This window comes from Maniola jurtina, chromosome 13 (genome assembly GCF_905333055.1).
Source record: "Maniola jurtina chromosome 13, ilManJurt1.1, whole genome shotgun sequence".
Taxonomy (NCBI): Eukaryota; Metazoa; Arthropoda; class Insecta; order Lepidoptera; family Nymphalidae; genus Maniola; species Maniola jurtina.
Genome location: NC_060041.1, coordinates 4158018 through 4176884, shown reverse-complemented (window position 1 = coordinate 4176884; position 18867 = coordinate 4158018). Strand labels below are relative to the sequence as shown.

General features: G+C 36.6%; 2 protein-coding genes and 1 long non-coding RNA gene across 9 annotated transcripts in view; 1 reads left to right on the top strand and 2 right to left on the bottom strand.

Moving 5' to 3' along the window:
- Nucleotides 1-15870, top strand: part of LOC123871018 (serine/threonine-protein phosphatase Pgam5, mitochondrial) — a 42182-nt gene extending 26312 nt beyond the window's left edge. For 3 of the 7 annotated variants that reach the window (XM_045914547.1, XM_045914550.1, XM_045914548.1), the window contains 2 exons: nucleotides 467-613; nucleotides 2923-4945. In XM_045914547.1, the coding sequence (XP_045770503.1) occupies nucleotides 467-613; nucleotides 2923-2971 (196 nt within the window). In that variant the 3' untranslated portion in view covers nucleotides 2972-4945. Of the gene's footprint in view, nucleotides 1-466; nucleotides 628-2100; nucleotides 4946-15858 lie in introns of those variants that run through there. The other 4 variants (XR_006797191.1, XM_045914549.1, XM_045914551.1 and 1 more) reach the window with 4 other exon arrangements.
- On the bottom strand, nucleotides 2736-6744 carry LOC123871023. Its single transcript, XR_006797193.1, has 2 exons — nucleotides 6527-6744; nucleotides 2736-5706 (listed from the first exon to the last, which is right to left on the bottom strand). It is a non-coding gene; the product is annotated as an uncharacterized LOC123871023 (long non-coding RNA).
- Nucleotides 8601-17008, bottom strand: LOC123871020 (neo-calmodulin-like). The gene is made up of 8 exons (XM_045914554.1): nucleotides 16873-17008; nucleotides 15136-15258; nucleotides 14521-14621; nucleotides 13145-13284; nucleotides 12169-12312; nucleotides 11050-11259; nucleotides 10275-10331; nucleotides 8601-9273 (listed from the first exon to the last, which is right to left on the bottom strand). Exons 2-8 carry the CDS (start codon nucleotides 15136-15138, stop codon nucleotides 9164-9166), a joined length of 765 nt encoding a protein of 254 aa, XP_045770510.1. The 5' UTR covers nucleotides 15139-15258; nucleotides 16873-17008; the 3' UTR covers nucleotides 8601-9163.
- Between the last annotated feature and the right edge of the window lie 1859 nt (nucleotides 17009-18867).

Sequence of the window (18867 nt, the reverse complement as noted above, 5' to 3'; positions counted from 1 at the left end):
CTTTCAGACGCAAGTTTCCTTTCGATGTTTTCCTTTGACGTTAAAGCAAGTGATATTTAATTGCTTAAAACGCACACAACTGCGAAAAATTAGTTGTACGTGCTCGTGATTTAACTCCGGGTTTCTCAAAGAGGCCGACGTCTGTAACCCGTAGGTTATCACTACATTTCCATAGACTCCTAAGAAATTTATATTTTCGCGTACTTTCAAGGTGCTGATTACGAAAATACCGTCATGGCGTTTATATTCACATACATATACAGTGATCGTAAAACAAGTTCAACCTGAAAATGCCATACAGTGGTTTGCCTTCATAGACTAAGATTAAATACACGAACCTGGTTGAGAATTCAACGTTGTTGTGCAATGCGCAATCATACGACTAGGTGCTTGTTTTGCGCGCTCTATACCCTTAGAGGGTATAGAGCGCTCTATATAAACTTAGAGGAAAAACTTCATTTTTCAGAGCGCTCCAGTTCCCCCCAGAAGGCTGGCTCCGGATATCCCTGAACCATGGCTCGATCACGTGGGTGTCGATACTGCCCAGCGGCAACGTCGTGCTGAGGTCTCTGAGCGAGACTGGACATATGGACCCCCAATATATCACCAGCCGGTAAACTTTGACAGGTGCTATTGTAGTTAGATCTATGTGTTGACAAGTAGAGGTGTAAAAGCAGCTAATGACCGTACAGGGGTAGCTTGAATCAGTCATGAGCGACTGTATCAAGCTTCATAGCGAACAGTCTCTCATTGTCACATACACGACCGTCTGAGCAGTCGCGTCAGGCCAGTATTGATCGCTTCAAAGTTCAAACTGCAACTGCACAGCGAACTGGAATCTTCACTCCTAACGGTCGAGCAATTGTAAAACATAACTAAATGCTCTCGATTTCTCGAGCCGTCGATTAACACTCCACTCCATATCACAACTATAATTGATTTATCAATTGCTTGACCTGTTAATTGCTCACTGTTAAAGCAGTTGGTAATGACTGCTCGAACTGCCCGTGTACGCTGACTTGAAGGGGTATTCGTAAAATTGCATCCACATGTTGCGACATGGTGGAACAGTTCCTAGTAGAGGTGAGACAATTCAATTAGTGAGAATAGTATCCGGGGACCTTCAACTCATGCTTATCCATATTCGACTATTATGAACGTTCTGGCAAAAAATTAAATCAAATTTCTTTATTGTGAATATGGGTAAGCAGTGGAGATGTTACAAAAACAAAAAGGGTACAGCCAAATTCTGCCTATAAGCATGCAATATGTTATTATATAACAACTTGACCATACCATACATTTACATACATGACAGACCATAGTATGAACTTGAGAAGTTAAATTAATGAAACATCTCCTTTCCAATACGTAAAAAGAACCGGCCAAGTGCGAGTCAGACTCGCGCACTGAGGGTTCCGTACTCAGGTATTTTTCCAACATTTTGCACGATAAATCAAAAACTATTATACATAAAAATAAATAAAAATCTGTTTTAGAATGTACAGGTAAAGCCCTTTCATATGATACGCCACTTGATATAGTTATCTTACTTTGAAAATTGAAACACGTTTTAATTTTTTTTAAATGATGTAACCACAAATTCGCGGTTTTCAGATTTATTCCTGTACTTGTGCTATAAGACCTACCTACTTACCAAATTTCATGATTCTAGGTCAACGGGAAGTACCCTATAGGTTTCGTGACAGACACGACGGACAGACAGACAGACAGACAGACAACGAAGTGATTCTATAAGGGTTCCGTTTTTCCTTTTGAGGTACGGAACCTTAAAAATTGGCAAGTGTTAAATCGTAGTCAGGTTCCTCGATGAAATGATAGACATAATCCATTTAGTAGCGTTTATTTCTCCCAAACACTATATTAGTTACTTGTGGTGATTTATTTCGTTATATATATTATTATATTCGAAATATTAATTTATGATCAATGATAAAGCTAACACAAGGAATTTTTTTTAAATGACAGTGGCATTATAAGTCAGTAGAGGCCTCCAATAGACACCCTTTATCGATCTTCAGATATTGATGATCAGAGAATTTTATTAAAATATATCTGAAATCTTCCTTTTGAAATCAGATGTGCCAAGGCAATAGCAAAGGATTGTCGCTTACCATAAGACTAGCGACTGGCCTACTAAAGGTATAAGAAAAAAAAACTTGTCTTTTCCCACCTATATCGCCTACAAAAGCTTACTGGACATTGTATAGCTATTAATAAAATCATTGTGTTCAGTTATACAATTTTAAATATAAAGCAGCGTCCACACCAATAAAAATTGGATCGCGTCTTAAACCCTGTATTCAGCTTTAAATATGTTCCCCATATTGAATATTTTTCCACACGATAAGGATCCTGTTGGTGAAAATTTTACATAGTAATTTTCAATGCATTGTGTATCAACAGAAATTTTTATAGGTGTGGATGAGCCTTAGTAAAAGAATTGTTTGGGTATACCTTTACTTATAATTATATGGGTGCTACGTATGATTAACTCGAATTATATCATTAGCTTTAAAACTAATTAAATTATGCTTGGGTCATGGGATGGTTGTGGGCTAAATGATTATGATTACTTTCATAGGTCAATCTTTTTTTATACAATATATAACATGTATACTTTTTTAGAAGACCTGTTTGGTGTTTACATGGTGGCAGTATATGCAGAATTTTCTGCAAGTGTAATCAGTTAGAGCGAAGGGTGCATGTTTTAGAAGTAACATTTTACTGTCAAAACGTCAAATTACTTGACAATTGAAAAATCAGCCCTTAATCTTTTAAACCTTATAATTTTGGTTTCTAATTTTTACGAAGTTTGATTTGCACTGTCTAATTGCATCCTATAACTTTACTTACAAAACTATCCATATTTTAATGAACATTTTTAAATCTCACTAACAGGAATCGCTCCCCGATACCAGACATAAGAGCCAATTTAGTAACCTGTTGATAAACGAAGATACTTTATTTTTATTAAATTGAATGTTATCACTAAGGCCGAGATTTATAGAGCGTACTTTGACTTTGCTCAGACTTAAGACTCTGTTAAAACGAGACAGCGTTATACCTCTGACACCAATCTATCCCGTTTTAACCGAACTTAAGTCTAAGCAAAGTCAAAGTACGTAAGTCTATAGATCTCAGCCTGAGTAATGCTTGTAATGGTGACTATACACCGCAAGTTTGACAAACTTGTGTGAACAATCATTTTGTGATAGCTTGCACAACTTTCACGTTGTTACACGTTGCTCGTGCATGCGTGATTGAATGTCTGTGTAACATTAAATATAGGTGTAACCAAAACGCTAGCCAAAACGAAAACAGGTGATAGTACTGATGATTACTGATAAGATACCATAGAAAAAACTACGATTTTTTTTTAAATTATGTTTTTTTAAAGTTCACAATATGTTGCAAATAAAACATCTGACTGACGCTAGAGGTCATCGAACGTTCCGTAAATAGGTCATTCGAAGTCAATGCACCGTTGTAGGTGGGACATTGGCCCGAGTTTTGCACGTTATACAATGCGGGTTTGAAAAATACTAAATCACTAAAACTACAAGATAAGGCAAATGGTTATTACTTATTAGAATAGGATTGTGTTGATGTAGTATAATAATAAGGCTAAGTTTTACGTTACTAGCGTTCTGTTTACACCTGTATAAAATCAAATGTATGAAACAGCTATGTATGTAGCTATGTATGTAGAAGATTAGTATGAAACTAGACAAAATTGTAAGCAAAACCGGTCAAGTGCGAGTCGGACACTTTACCACTGCAAGTTAATGGGATTTAGTAAATTAATTTTTATGTTGGTGTGTAATTCTCCTTTTTTCGTCATGATGCTTGTGAAAAATTATTATCAAACAAACGTTCAGACTTGCTTTCAGAAAATGATTGTCATTTAGGCTATCCATCACTAACTATCACCATTAAAAGTATTTTTTGCTCGACATTGACTGGTTTTCCACATCCTTGACTGATCGACGAATACTTTTTAATAAATCAATTGGCGAAATTTCGGCGAAGGAAATCGCCACGCGAAACTTAAGAGTTAAGTTTTTTTTGTAATTGTCGATCAAAGATGAATCCGATTTGATTTCGTTCTACTATCGATCGACGTTGATAGAATGGATGTGGTTACACCCTAGAACCTTCGAGCATGTACGTAGTACGCACATGGAATCTTACCCGAGATCTATAGACCGTACTTTGACTTTGCTCAGACTTAAGTTTCAGTTAAAACGAGACAGATTTATGCCAGCGATATAATGCTGTCTCGTTTAAACTGTGCAAAGTCAAAGTGCACTATAAATCTCAACCTTAGAAATAAAAATAAAAAAATTATATTTTGGCGAGCAAGATGCTGCTGTTTAATATTTTATATGGATCTCGTTCTAGCAAAGCTCCTGTTTCTAAAACTGTTCTGTTCTAAAACGACTTTATAAAGTGTTTTGTGTGATATTGTTTTTAGTCATTTTAAGAACAAGTGTCAACTATGTATTATTTACTTTATACTTATCATACAAGTATTTTTTATTATAATTAAGTTTCGACTTATACTAACCTACATATAAAACTGTTAATGGTAGGAACCACACCTGCAGCGAATGCTGCCTCTTGATTGGCTGTGAAAAAATGTAATCGGCGAATCAACCAATCAAAGGGCAGGATTGGCTGTCAATTACGATAAAGGTGCCCACGCACCACAACTGCACTGCAGCGGAACTGCGCGTCGCGACAGCGCCACGCACGATATTCACTCCAGCCGCGACGCGCGTACGTCACTGCCGCGCGGGCTAACCTGGATGGGGTATGGCAGTTTTTTATGAAAGCCCATACCCCCTTTCCCTTAGCGGCACGGCTTTGACGGTAGCGTGGTAAGTTGCCACGGCCGGAGCCTCCCACCGGACTAGACCAGTTCGGGCAAATTTTACTATAGTTCGGCATTCGGCAAATCAACTGGCCACACTATGCAGGATAGTGCGAATTTTTAAATAGGTTTGGCAAATCAGCCGGCCGCGCCGGCATAGTGCAGATGCGACTTAAGCGTGACAGGCAGGCCTTCTTGTGGTGTATTAGATATACCTACTTATCTCTTAAAAATAAAGAATGCCCGCGGGATTTTAAAAAACATATATTCACGCCAACCAATCAGGTTAGCGCGAATGTGCGGGACGATACCAGTGCCGCCGGCTATTTGCCGAATGCCTACAGTGGAGCCAAACCATAAGAAATTAAGTTAATTTGGAGGTTTTTTTTTTTTAAATTTTGATTATACCAGTTAGTTTGCTTAGATACTTACTTGTTTATATTTTTTTGTAACCAGTTGATAGGCAATGTTATATGGGTGCATTCAATATCGTGCGTTCTCAATATTTAATTTAGCACCGCATTTTTAGTTGTTATCGAGTTTTACATCAATAAATATAGATCACGAATATTGACCGTCTGAGCACTGCCTATGACTCAACAATTACATGTTCAAAATATTTATATGTTAGGTATATAATGTAACCTAAATTGTTAACATTAGTTGAACATTAAAATTTATTCCTCAGTTATATAGCATTTAATGTTGTCATAAAAATGTAATGTGACCAAATTACGGGTAGCAAAGTCAACTGCCATAATTTGCCTTGTTGTGAGTAGACTAAAGAACCATAACAATATCAATTTTTCCTTGGACTAACTATTGATTCTAGTTTACAATGGGGACCGCATATTAATATTCTGTCAAGTAGACTCAGTTCAGCAGTATTTGCAATTCGTAAAATAAGGCAGTTAACAGATGTTCAAACGGCTAAAATAGTGTACTTTGCATATTTTCAAAGCTTGATGTCTTACGGAATTCTGTTGTGGGGTTCTGCTGCGGATTGGAAAACAATTTTTATACTCCAAAAAAGAGCTATTCGCGCCATTTATAAGATGAAGCCCAGAGATTCTCTAAGACATTTGTTTAAAGATATCGGCATTCTGACCATGCCTTCACTTTATATATTTGAGAACATTATGTACATTAGAAAACATCTACCATCGTATAAGAAGAACTCTGACTCTCATCACTATAATACACGAAATAAACATAAGTTAAGTGGACACAAATACAGGTTATCTAAAACGACTAAATCATTTATGGGCAGTTCGATACGCTTCTACAACATGATTCCAAAGGATATAACCGATCTTTCTGACAGGCAATTCAAAAGTAAAATAAAAGAAATTTTAATTAAAAAAAGTTATTATAAGATTAATGATTATATAGATGATAAAAACGCATGGAAAATGTAGCCCTGCACAAGCTATTCAACGAGCTAAGCTAAAAATTATGTACCTACTTGTGTACCCGTAATATTAGTTTACTATTGTTACTATTGTTATTTTGATATTATTTAGATCCTACATATTTGGTAGACTTATTTTTTCAGTGTATTGTGACTTTCGTAAGTGCTTTTATAAGTCTGAAACGAAGAATAAATAAATACAATACAAAATACAATACAATACAATTACTAGTTATATACCAAGTATTAATATTATATTCGAACATAAACAAATATTATGTACAAATCGCGATAAATTCTGATTAAAGTATTCAAATCGCAGCTACAGTTAAGTATATTAATCATTAATATTATTACGTACTAAAATATTTATTGTTGTATCGAAAAAGTCTTAATATAAGTGTAAATATTTTGATATGTTAATAAAAAACTTGTAAATATTATTTTCTGTTTTATTTACGAACCTTAACAAAATATATTGTGGGAAAGTTAGCAATAAGTAACTTTATTACGATTTGAATCCGTAGGCCACCCTTGAGTGATGCCAACAATAGGTATAGTGATCCCGTCAATATTTTTATTGATAAATATTGAAATTGGGAATGGGATATTTATTGAATGTTGTACCCATGCCCATAGAATATTGTGCCTAATTCTACTGTAGATACACAACCTCAGATACAATGACAGGTCTATTATCTACCCTTTTCCCCAGTGAGCATTAGGATCAATGGAATTAAAATACCTGTCATTTCTGTTCAGAGATTGGAACAACAGAATAGACACAGGCTTGAATAAACTTGAAAAATAAAGGTGAACACACACTTATTCGAGCCGAACGAAACGAATTTTTGAATTTGAAGTCGAAGATTCGGATAATTCGACGCGGAGAAGTGTGCGAGGTTTCATGACATTTCAATTATACATAAATAGAATTTTAAAATTCGTTCGGTTTGACTCGGATAAGTGTGTGTTCACCTTTAGGAGGAGGTCTTCGATATAGAAACATCGATCGATATAATATATCTATGGAGGAGGGTAATAAAACTTAAACAATATATTCAGTAGGTATTTTTTTATTGTTTTTTGTTTTCTAATTAAATTACCGTGACATCTGTATAGGAGATAAAAATTGAGAAAAATATACTAAACGATTTATTATAAGAATTATTTTTCAGAAAAGGAGATAGGTACAAATAGGTATGTATACACATTGAAGATGTTAAAATCGGTATAATAGTTTATTTATAAAACATGATATTTATATTTAGATATTTTTAGCAAATTCACTGCAGTTGATATTGTATATGAATGTAAGAGAAATATTAAATCTTGAGAGTTGAATAGGTATTTTATTACAGTGAAAGAACTTTTTGTAGATCATCATTTTATTTGGATAGATAGGTAGGTACCTACTACCTAGTAAGTACGTAAATTGTAAAATGTTTTAAAATAGTTTAGAGCCGTATTCCTTGTCAAGCTTAAACTTGGAATAAGACTTAGGTAAGAGAGACTTAGGTAGGTACTTATGAAATAAGCTGATCCACTCGTCCTGCATTTTTTCGAAAGTTTTCTATACAAAAAGCATAAAAAGAGACGATCTAAGTAATTTGTTCTTTACACGATCGCGCAACGCGATTTCATCTCTATAATTTAACAATTTCGACCATCAAAAGGAGTAAAATTGTACCTACTTTGAATAAATGATTTTGACTTTGACTTAATTATATTATGTTTGTTTGTTTCTTTGTTTGTATTCCTTATTTTTATTTGTTTATTTCTTTGTTGTTGTCCTTACGCGTGTCATTCACTCGTGTCTTACTTATGCTTTTTATCCTAGGAAATTGAATGAACTTTGTCTTTATGACCGTACCGTAGGTAAGGAAATCGCCCAACGCGGTTTTTTTGCAGATTTTTTATCGCCGCAAAAAGGTCGCGATACAGTAGCGATCACGTACATAATAGGTACCTATCTTCTTTGTCCATTATTATGGCACAGAGTAGAAAAGTATGTGTTCTGTGCTGCTACTGTCGCTATTAAGAATCGCGTTTAAGATCGCTACAAAAAGTCGCTGTGGGCAATGTCTGCAATGACTAGCTTCAAATTGAAGGTTCCATTATAAATAATCAGCCCTTAAAACTATTCTGCCGAAGCCGTTAACTGAAAAAAAAAATTCTTTTTGGAAATTACACGGAAATTTTCAAAAACTCCTATTTCTAAAAAGAATGCTATGTGTACTATAGCATTCTTTTTAGAAATATGAGTTTTTGTTTTTGTCGATAGCTCAAAAAAAAACATTTTTTGCAGTCAATGGCTTTTTTATAAAGGACGGCAGTAGATATTACGAAGTGACGTAATCGTGGTCATAATCCTTCCTCCTTTGTTTTGATTAGGTAAAGTAAGTATTACATAACTAAAAAGCTCTAGTTGGCACTCTTGCACTTTTTTGGTTATAAGCTCTTACTTTAGCAAGATTGATATAAAATGCCAATAGTGCTTACGATCGATGTATTCGTTCGAATAAATAATCGATAAAAACTGACATACTGCCATCCGTTTTGATCAACAAACAAACAAATTACCTATGCCTTCACAAAAGCATAGCAATAGGTAGATACTTTTAGACCTGCAAATTCAGTTAGATTCATATACCACCAATAATAACTAAAGCATCAAACTTTGCAAAACACTAATTAGTGTTATAGGTACAGGGCAAGGTTGTCATCACAACCAGGTCACAACATGGGTTGGTCGCCCTTTTATTAACGGTGGGGGTATTAATATATTAATTATTATTATTATTTTCTTAAAAATTGAATCACAAGCGTTTTTAAACAGCATAGATAAGTCAAATTCAGTTAGCGGCCACTGGTCTTGTTAGAGTGATGTCGATTCCATCGTTGGGATCCTCGTCGTCTTCGTCGTCGCAAGCGTCTTCTGGTTCCCCAAGCGCTCTCACGAATTCTGAAATTTTATTTATACTTATATTTATTTTTTGTACCAGAAGGTTGTAACGATAAAGAGAACAAGTATTTAAAAATTTATTACAACCCCGATAAGTGAAGGTTACAGTAACTAGAAAAGAACTGATAACTTTCAAACGGCTGAACCGATTTTCTTGAACTATAGCTAAGAACACTCGATCAAGCTACCTTTCAAGCAAAACAAACTAAAATATTAAAATCGGTTATTAGTTTAGGAGTTACGATGCCACCGACAGATACCTACACACGACAAACTTATAACACCCCTCTTTTTGGGTCGGGGGTTAAAAACATAGAAAAAGTGGACAGGGAAGCACTTATATGATATCTCTATAAGAGATCTCTACCAGTGACCCTTGGTAATGCGAGAGGTTGCAAAGGGAAAAGAATAGGTAAGTAGTTAAGTACAACCAAGAAAGTATTCATGAAAAAAGCTTAATAGATGATGCCCGCGACTTCGTCCGCGTAGATTTGGTTTTTCAAAATCCCGTGAGAACTCTTTGATTTTCCGGGATAAAAAGTAGACTATGTCCTTTCTAACTAACTTCCTGGCTAACTGTGTACGAAATTCCATCAAAATCGGTTCAACTGTTGGGCCGTGAAAAGCTAGTAGACAGACAGACAGACACACTCTCACATTTATAATATTAAGGATGTAGGTATGGATTTTTCATTATCAATAATTTTCATTGTACAATTAATAAAAATTGATAAATGAAATGAGCTAAGTTAGGTACCGTCCGAGCCATTATGTAAATTGCATGATTTTTCCAGGATTAGTGTTATTTTAAAATGCATAGATTACGATGATTTAAAGACAGGTGATAAATTGTTATCACAATAAAATTAATCTTTAGCCGGTGCCCGGTTTATATTAAGCATAAAGATTAGATTTCCTTATTATATCACTATTTTTTAATAGAATAGATATACCTACCTATCTACTTAGGTACCTACTCTACCTACTAAGTAGGTACTTACCTAAGAAATCAATGCGGCCATCTCCATCGGAGTCCACTTCTTTGATCATGTCTTCAACTGAAATAAAGTGGTAATATTATATTGGACTTCTATCATCATGATCAAGCCATCGCCGGCCCACTTTTAAGTACGGGTCCCTTCTAAGAATAAGAAGGGTTTTTAGGCCATAATCTGCCATGCTGGCCCAGTGCGCATTGACAGAGTTCACATTTTTTGATAATATTATGGTGAACTCTCAGGCATGCAGGTATCCTCATGTTTTACTGCACCGTTTTAGCAAGTAATATTTAATTTAAAAACCGGACAAGTGCGAGTCAGACTCGCGCACCGAGGGTTCCGTACTCGGGTATTTTTTCCGACATTTTGCACTATAAATCAAAAAAAAAAAATAAAAATCCATTTTAGAATGTACCTTTAGGTAAAGCCCTTTCATATGATACCCCACTTCTTATAGTTGTCTTACTTTGAAAATTTAAACACATTAATTTTTTTTTTTGTAAATGAGATGTAACCACAAATTCACGGTTTTCGGATTTTTTCCTTTACTTGTGCTTTAGGACCTACCTACCTGCCAAATTTCATGATTCTAGATCAACGAGAAGTATCCTATAGGTTTTTTGACAGACACGACAGACGGACAGGCAGACAAAATGGTCCTATAAGGGTTCCGTTTTTCCTTTTGAGGTACGGAACCCTAAAAATTTATTTACTTAAAATACACATGACTCCGAAAAGTAAGAGGCAATTTAGCAAAATTTCGTGAAGATAAGCTCACTTTCTTCCTCAGAGAGGTCCTCCCCGAGGCATTGCAGCACAGCCCTCAAGTCCGACGCACAGATGTATCCTCGATTGTGCTTGTCGAACACTCTGAACGCGTCCCTCAGTTCCCTCTCCTCCTGTTCCGCGGAGCTCGTTCCACCACCAGCTCCTGACATCGACTTGGAGAGGATGTTCACGAACTCTTCAAAACTGACATTGCCGTCACCTGAAATCAAAATGGGTAAAACGAATTATCAGTACCTACGCGACAGATCGAGGTGGGGACGCCCCGCACACCCGCACAGCCGCCGCGCTAACCCGGTGCAGGATTCCCATTACACCCCGCACTATGCAGGGCTCATACCCCGATTGCCATCTCGACCTGTCCCGCAATATGCTTAGATCAATATGTTCCTACCCACTAAAATCTTGATTGTAGGATTCTTCTGTAAGCTCACTTATCACTTTTAGGTAAACTTATATTAGGTACATAAAGAATTACATTATAAATATTTAAAATGTAAAAATAATAATTATAAAATATCTGCTACGTCTTTAATATTGTTGTGTAGAGCCTAGAGGCGGCATTCATTCATTATGGAACGACAGAGCCGACGGACGTACTGTGATTGTATTCTGTTAAAGGTGTAAAATATACAAAGAGAAAACTAATGTCGAGATTTATTTAAAAACAATCCTGATATTCTGAATCTGTGGCTACACTTCTCTCTGGGCTGGTTTCCGTCTGTTGTGCGTGGAGGCTTAGACCCTGCCTTGGTAACTTCCCTATCTTCATAACATTTATGTCCATATTCGTGGATTTGGAAATAACGGAATCAAAATTGATCACATAATATCAAGTATCAGCAATATTTAATGTTAGTCCTGTTGGTCGATATCCCTTCCCACTCGCCAGTTTCGCCCCTATAATACCAGGATTGCTATACAGACGTCTGACGTCTCCCATTCCACCCTTGTCCCATTCCTCTTATACGCTGTTTAGCATTTTGTGGTACATACTATTGGATTGTTCTCGCTTACCATACCCCAGGATTGCTATCTAAACGTCTCCCACCCTAGTCCCGTTCCTCTACGCTGTCGTATCTTGTGATACTACTGGATTGTTCTATCTTACCATCACTGTCGACCTCTTGCAACATGTCGTGCAGCTCCTCCACCCTCGCGAACTGGCCGAGGCTGCGCATCACCCGACCCAGCTCCTCCTTCGTGATCGTACCGTCGCCGTCCTTGTCGAACAGGCGGAAAGCTTCACGGAATTCTGCATAAACATAATATTTACTTATTAAATAAGTAGGCAAAAACTCTTATTCGAAGACTAGCTGATGCCCGCGACTTCATCCGCGTGGATTTAGGTTTTCCAAAATCCCGTGGGAACTCTTTGATTTTCGGGGACAAAAAGTAGTCTATGTGCTAATCCAAAATATTATCTATCTCCATTTCAAATTTCAGCCAAATCCATTCAGTAATTTTTGTGTGAAAGAGTAACAAACATACACACGCAGACGCACTAACATACACACAAACTTTCACCTTTATAATATTAGTGTGATTAAAGTCCTACATAATCGTCAACAATAACCTTATCCCGATGCACTATGGTCATACGTAAAATCGCATATCCTGCCAAGCATGACGTGCAAAAATTGAGAAGGATTTTTTCGAGGAGAGTTACTTTAGGAAGGAAGGTACGACCTGCTCAGTGTAAATAATAATAATGGATTTTATACTTAGATACTAGATACACTTTATTTTACTACCCTAAAAACACGCTGAAAATGAATTCATATTCAAGCAACGTTGACTCAAGTCGGTAACAGGATGGGTGACCGAATTTGGCTTTTCGTATTCGCCGTGCATCGGAGAGCACTCGGTTATTTTATGACTATCTCTATATAAATCGTCGGTTTAGTCGTGTCGTTTGCGGAAGGGTTTGGGAGCCCACCGGTTATTATTACCTGTCCCAAATACTCCTACCATTATGTGATTAATGGAAAGGGATCACAACCCTCAGCAATGAGGATACGATGCACAGAGAAATGCGCTTTGTTAAATTAGGTGGGTACTATATAGAACCTATAATGGGTGTCTACCTTTCATTTGCGTTCTCGTGATGCCGGTATTTTCATCAACGATGGAAGCTTTCCTGTCTAGGGCTGTGTTGGCAGCGGGCTTCAGCAAAGTCACCTGGCGCTGAGGCTGCGTCGGCGTTGTGGACCTCTCCGATACCAGACTACAAATAAATATATAATTTCAAATAACAATAATTACCTATTTGCTATGCAAGGCTGTAAAGTTATTTTGGCGCGAGTGATTGTATTGAATTCCGATCAAGCGAAGGATTCTAAGTTTGAACCACGAGCGAAGCTGAAAAGAATAGAATCCCGAGTGTAGCGAAGAATTCAAAGACACGAGAGCAACAGCCTTGGAAAGTCACAACTTTTCATCTCACTGCAGTTAGGAAAATGTTAGATGTTAAGAATACAAGCAAAGACAGTGTGCAAAGATCCGACCTATAATATATTCCAGAATCTCAGGCTGAGTGGTTTATCTAGGTAGCCTGTATACAGTGTAGGTATTTACCTATTTAGATTTTACTCAGACTTGAGGTTAAGTTCAAATCTGTCTCATTTTACCTCTAATTAGTAAAGTCTGAGTAGGTAAGAGGTAAAAGTATTAGGTACACTCTAGCTTAGTTAGTCATCGCCCATCGGCTAGTCAGCGTTCGTTCTTTGCTTCGGTAAGCGGCACTGCGTATTTGCTCTTTTATTCCAGTTAAGACTACTTATGCCCGGTTTCATTGATCAATCAAATGAGCGCCACTCGATTTATATAACCTAACCTAACTAAGATTTCCTCGTCGTCCGCACAATACGCCCGCACCGGAACTAGCCTGCTCGTTGCGCATACTGATGCGGCCGCGCCCCTGTGGGAATTACACCTTACTGTTCATTGTCATGCACCGTGACCCAACTGACCCAACTCTGCAAACCAAATCTAAAAGACTAAGCACCGCGCCATCCATTGAAGAATAATAGATTAACCTACCTTTAGAAATTTCAATCCCGCCCCTTGCACCCTAGAAAAGGCACTTATTCAATTTTCTCCATCAGCGATCATTAATGGTCAATGAACTCCATCCTTTTACATCACTGTTTTCTGGGTTTTTATTCTAAGACTATTTTCTTCTGATTTCTTTAGAAATTCACGGCCGATTTCAGATTTGGCATAAATCGAAAGTTTTATCAAAAACCCTTGTATACCTACTTAGGTAGGCTACTATACGAGCTCGGTAATCGGTTGCTATCATTCAGTGCTGAATACTGAGTTACCCCCCTGGTAATGGAGCAAGAAAGTGACCACAGAAATTCAGTCTATTAATCGTAAATCCAGAGCTTGCACCTACCTATTATTCATTAAATTGGTCTCGACGTATCTAATAAAGTTAGGTAAAGTGATAAAATTTTACCTTTGTGAAGGGCTGATAGCAAAGCTGACTGAGGGCGTCCGTACGTTGTCTGGGCGGGCCTCGTCCGGCGGTCCGGGCTCTGTACTGCTTGTTTGTCGAGTCTAAACATAATGCTAACATTAGGAATAATTAAACTAATAGGTAAGAACACTCTCGATCAAGCCACCTTTAAAACAAAAAAAGTAAATTAAAATCGGTTCATTCGTTTAGGCGCTACGATGCCACAGACAGATACACAGATACACACGTCAAACTTATAACACCCCTCTTTTTGGGTCGGGGGTTAAAAATCACGTATATCTTACCTTATATGCATCTAAATGTGCATTTAGACCTGCAAACGAGCGATTGCTCGCGCTGCAGAACATTGCTATATAAGTAAGTAGCTCTGTTTCTTCAAAGAAAATTTGATGAGAATTTGACTTGACTAGGTATACAATACTATATTATAATATGGGTACATTCGCTCGTTTGGTCTCCCAGTTTGGTCTAAATCAGTCTGTATTTCGTGGTCTAATTGATTTACAATAAAATAGTAATAGTAATATAGTAAAAGTACTCTATAAAATAACTTTGTGTTTTTCTAATTCTTTAATCTCACTTTTAAGTGCTTACCATAATGCCTTTAAGCTGATTCACCAGCGGTGAATCAGCAAAGAAGTTGTTCACCGCGGAGAATATGTTTGTGTATTTGCCTGTCGTGCTGCAGCAGGCGACGTTCGCCCGCTCCACGTAGGACTATGAACAAATATCATACAATTAGAATTACCTATGGGGCTGTGGAAAACTTTAGCCAATTTGCTACCCCACCTGCAAAGTTGTACCGCCATGCAATTCAGTGTCCTAATTTCTAGTTCGCGCGTTTCGGAGTGAATATTCGCTATAGTAATAACCGGAAACTAACTTACCTATCATAATATATAAAATAGATTGAAAATATCAAAGCTGGCAGAAACCGACACGCTATTCGAACTGAACATTCCCTGAAGATAGGTCAGATATCATCCGGTAAAATCGCCTTGAATTCCTCGCTACGCTCAGGATACTTTAGAATCCTGAGCGTAGCAAGGAATTCAAAATAACGCCCTCGAGGAACAAAATATCACTTTGGCCCAGCCCTTGATTAATCAGTTACTTGTGTTACAAGACTACTAACCGATATAATATAAGAAATGTTGTCTCCCACGGGCATTAGACAATAAATCCTCCAAGGCTCCAACAGTATTGTTAGGTACTACAATGGATTAAAGCTTAAACGATACATTCATATTTTAAATTGACGTCTATAGGGGCATATTCATCAGCAGTCGCTGAGTGAGTCATTTAGGTTATTAGAAGTTTTAGAACCCACACAAATATGGTGGATACCCTTAGGGGAATGAGATGCTAGAGTCGGGCCTTCTAATCCTGGAGGCCTCTTGAAAAATATTTCTTAATTAAATCGCAAATCATGCTGAAATAGGTAAGTAGGTTAGGTACTTACTTGACCTAACCTGACCACTAAAGCTGATGGGATTTAGTTTTTTTTTCGGTTATAAATTGATATTGAAAATATCTATACCAACTAAACACTTTGTCGTTGAACTCGAGTACCCAACTCCTCAACCCTGATGCTGTAAGGAATTGCGTTCCTCAATCCTGGCGATCCCTCGGGATTTTTAAAGGATCATCCGCTTAAATGTTTTTACGTGGTACAGAAACACGTTGCATCCCGGGGATCGGCTATTACGGAGAGGCTTCCCAGGACAAACCTGGGAAATCAAAAGTTCCCACGGGATTTTTAAAAACCTAAATCCACGCGGGCGAAGCTGCGGGCATCAGCTAGTAATTAATATTTTAAAACAGTACAGTGTTTTTATAGTTATGCTGTTATGAATAATATTATGTATTTTTATTTTACCTATTTGCTCATTTGCATTGGATTAATACACTAGGGTAACCTTGTTTTGCGGACGAAATAGAGGATATTAATAAAAATAATAATTAATTTTCTTTGATTACTTATCAGTTAATTAATTTAAACTAAAACACCAATATTCAAAATTAAGAAAGACAACTATTTTTGAAAATTCTAATAGAAAATGATTTCAATTTATTTAATGTAACTTTTACGTTTAAGTATCTTAAAATCCTGATTAAAATTACTGAAAAGTACAAGTATAAATAAGTAAATAAAATGCCTTTTAACTGAAAAAATCTGAAGCTTCAATTTAAACGTATTTAACGCAGTACCTGAGAATACAGAAACCATTCTATGCATATAGAATTGTTGGAAATCGCTTTTAAAGCAGCCGTTATTCATTGCTTTACGAAAATAATTAAATATTCTACAGAATTTGTGGTAGTATTTACCTTGTCGCTATGATTTCAGAGCACTTTGTTGATTAACAATAAGGGCAGACAAAATACTGTACACACAGGTATTGAGTGGAACTCTACAAACAGACTGAAAGAAGCTGGGTCCAGATCCAGAATACGATGTCAAAATTTTCGCGCATGCGGATTGGTTCGGGTAGTTAAAGGTGATATTCCCTAGAAGGTGACAAATTTTCTGAATAAAGTAGGCACCTATTTTTAAGTATTCAGTGATATTATGATGATAAATAGGTACTACGAAATATTGTAAAAACGCTGGTCTGATGCAAAAGTTTTCAATCTTGAGCCAGCTAAAGGTGGCTGTTGTATAATTTGTTTCTAGTCTGATATTTCTATGAACAACTTGATTTAGCTGTGTTTATTCTTAATTCTTCTATTCTAATTACTCCTGTCTCTCTAAACACTACCATTTTTTTTTACTACTCTTGTAAGTACCTACGTATTTGTAAGCATTAGATAAATAATATCTTTCATTCGTTCACTACTGTCAAAATGGTCATGAATATGGGTTATCAGAGCCTCAATAGCTCAACGGTCGAAGAGCGGACTGAATTTCGAAAGGTCGGCGAAAAGGGGAGTATTAGTCATGATTAGCATGGCTAATATTCTTTTTAAAAAAACGGATATCTTTCACTCTTGCAATTTTCAATCGTTATGACAACACACAACAGACTGAAGACAGAATTTAATTACGGCATGAATTATTAGTGGTTGTTGTGAGATTTCCTCATAGGGTTGGTAAAACTGGCCCCTTACTCGACTTTACACAAAGTTAGTTATAGGTATAACTGAGGCAAGGGTTACTCAGCCAAGAGGGCAATCCAATGTATCGATGTTAATATAACTGTATTACATCATTTCCACGGAATAAGGCCCTAAATTATGCTTTTTAGCGGAGTGAGAATATACTTAGTTATTGTTTATAGACGGATAATATTATTATGTCCAATACATCCATCTATAATAACCATTAGTTACTATATTTTCAAATTCAAATTCAAATTATTTTTATTCAATTAAACTTTTACAAGTGCTTTTGAATCGTCAAAATAATCTACCACTGGTTCGAAATGCTGTTCCTACCAAGAAGAACCAGCAAGAAACTCGGCGGTTGCTCTTTTCAAATGTACAATTTACAATAATATGCCATACTGTATACAAGCAATTGCAGCGCCGTGTATTGCTGGAGCGAATCAAATCCAAGCTTTTTTGTTATTTACATAATCTTCGATTGTATAATAAGCTTTTTTCAGGAGCATACTTTTAATAGATTTTTTAAACTTGTGTAAAGGCAAGTCTAAAATTGATTGTGGAATTTTATTATAAAATATTACACTCATTCCCACAAACGATTTTGAAGGAAGATTCGATTTTTTAATTGCAATCACGAGTTGACTGACTGGTGCAAGCGGTCAGCTCACGCGTTTCTGTGTGCAGCATAGGAATTCACAAATAAAAAGGTATAGTTTTTTTTACCAACGACATGTTATGTATTATTACTATTATTATATATCCACCATCCTGACAGGATTCTGAAACGATTTTTAGACGACTCTTAAAGAATCTTTTTTGTTACGTTAAAGAAAAAGTATTGAATTTCACTCGCGAATATAATCATGCCCTATAGGAAATGAAGCATGCTTGCTCAAGATGTTATTCAGCATTTTCATGAGTAAGCATTGTTTCTATAAAATTCAAGGAAACTTTCACTGCCAATTCGAAATGCCATTCAAATTAATAGACGCGTTTTACCTACCAATAAAACGCTTATTAATTTACTTACCTTACTCGATGCTTAAACAATATGAGATAGACGTCATTTGTCCCGCCTTAACGCATCTATCTCGCTCTATCATATAGCGCTGTCCCTCTCTTTCACCACCACCGCCTAGCAGTGCGAAGTGTGGCCCAAAGTGGCCGCGTTATTTTATTCATTGCGTTGAAAATCACCAGGCAGAATTCAAAGTTAAG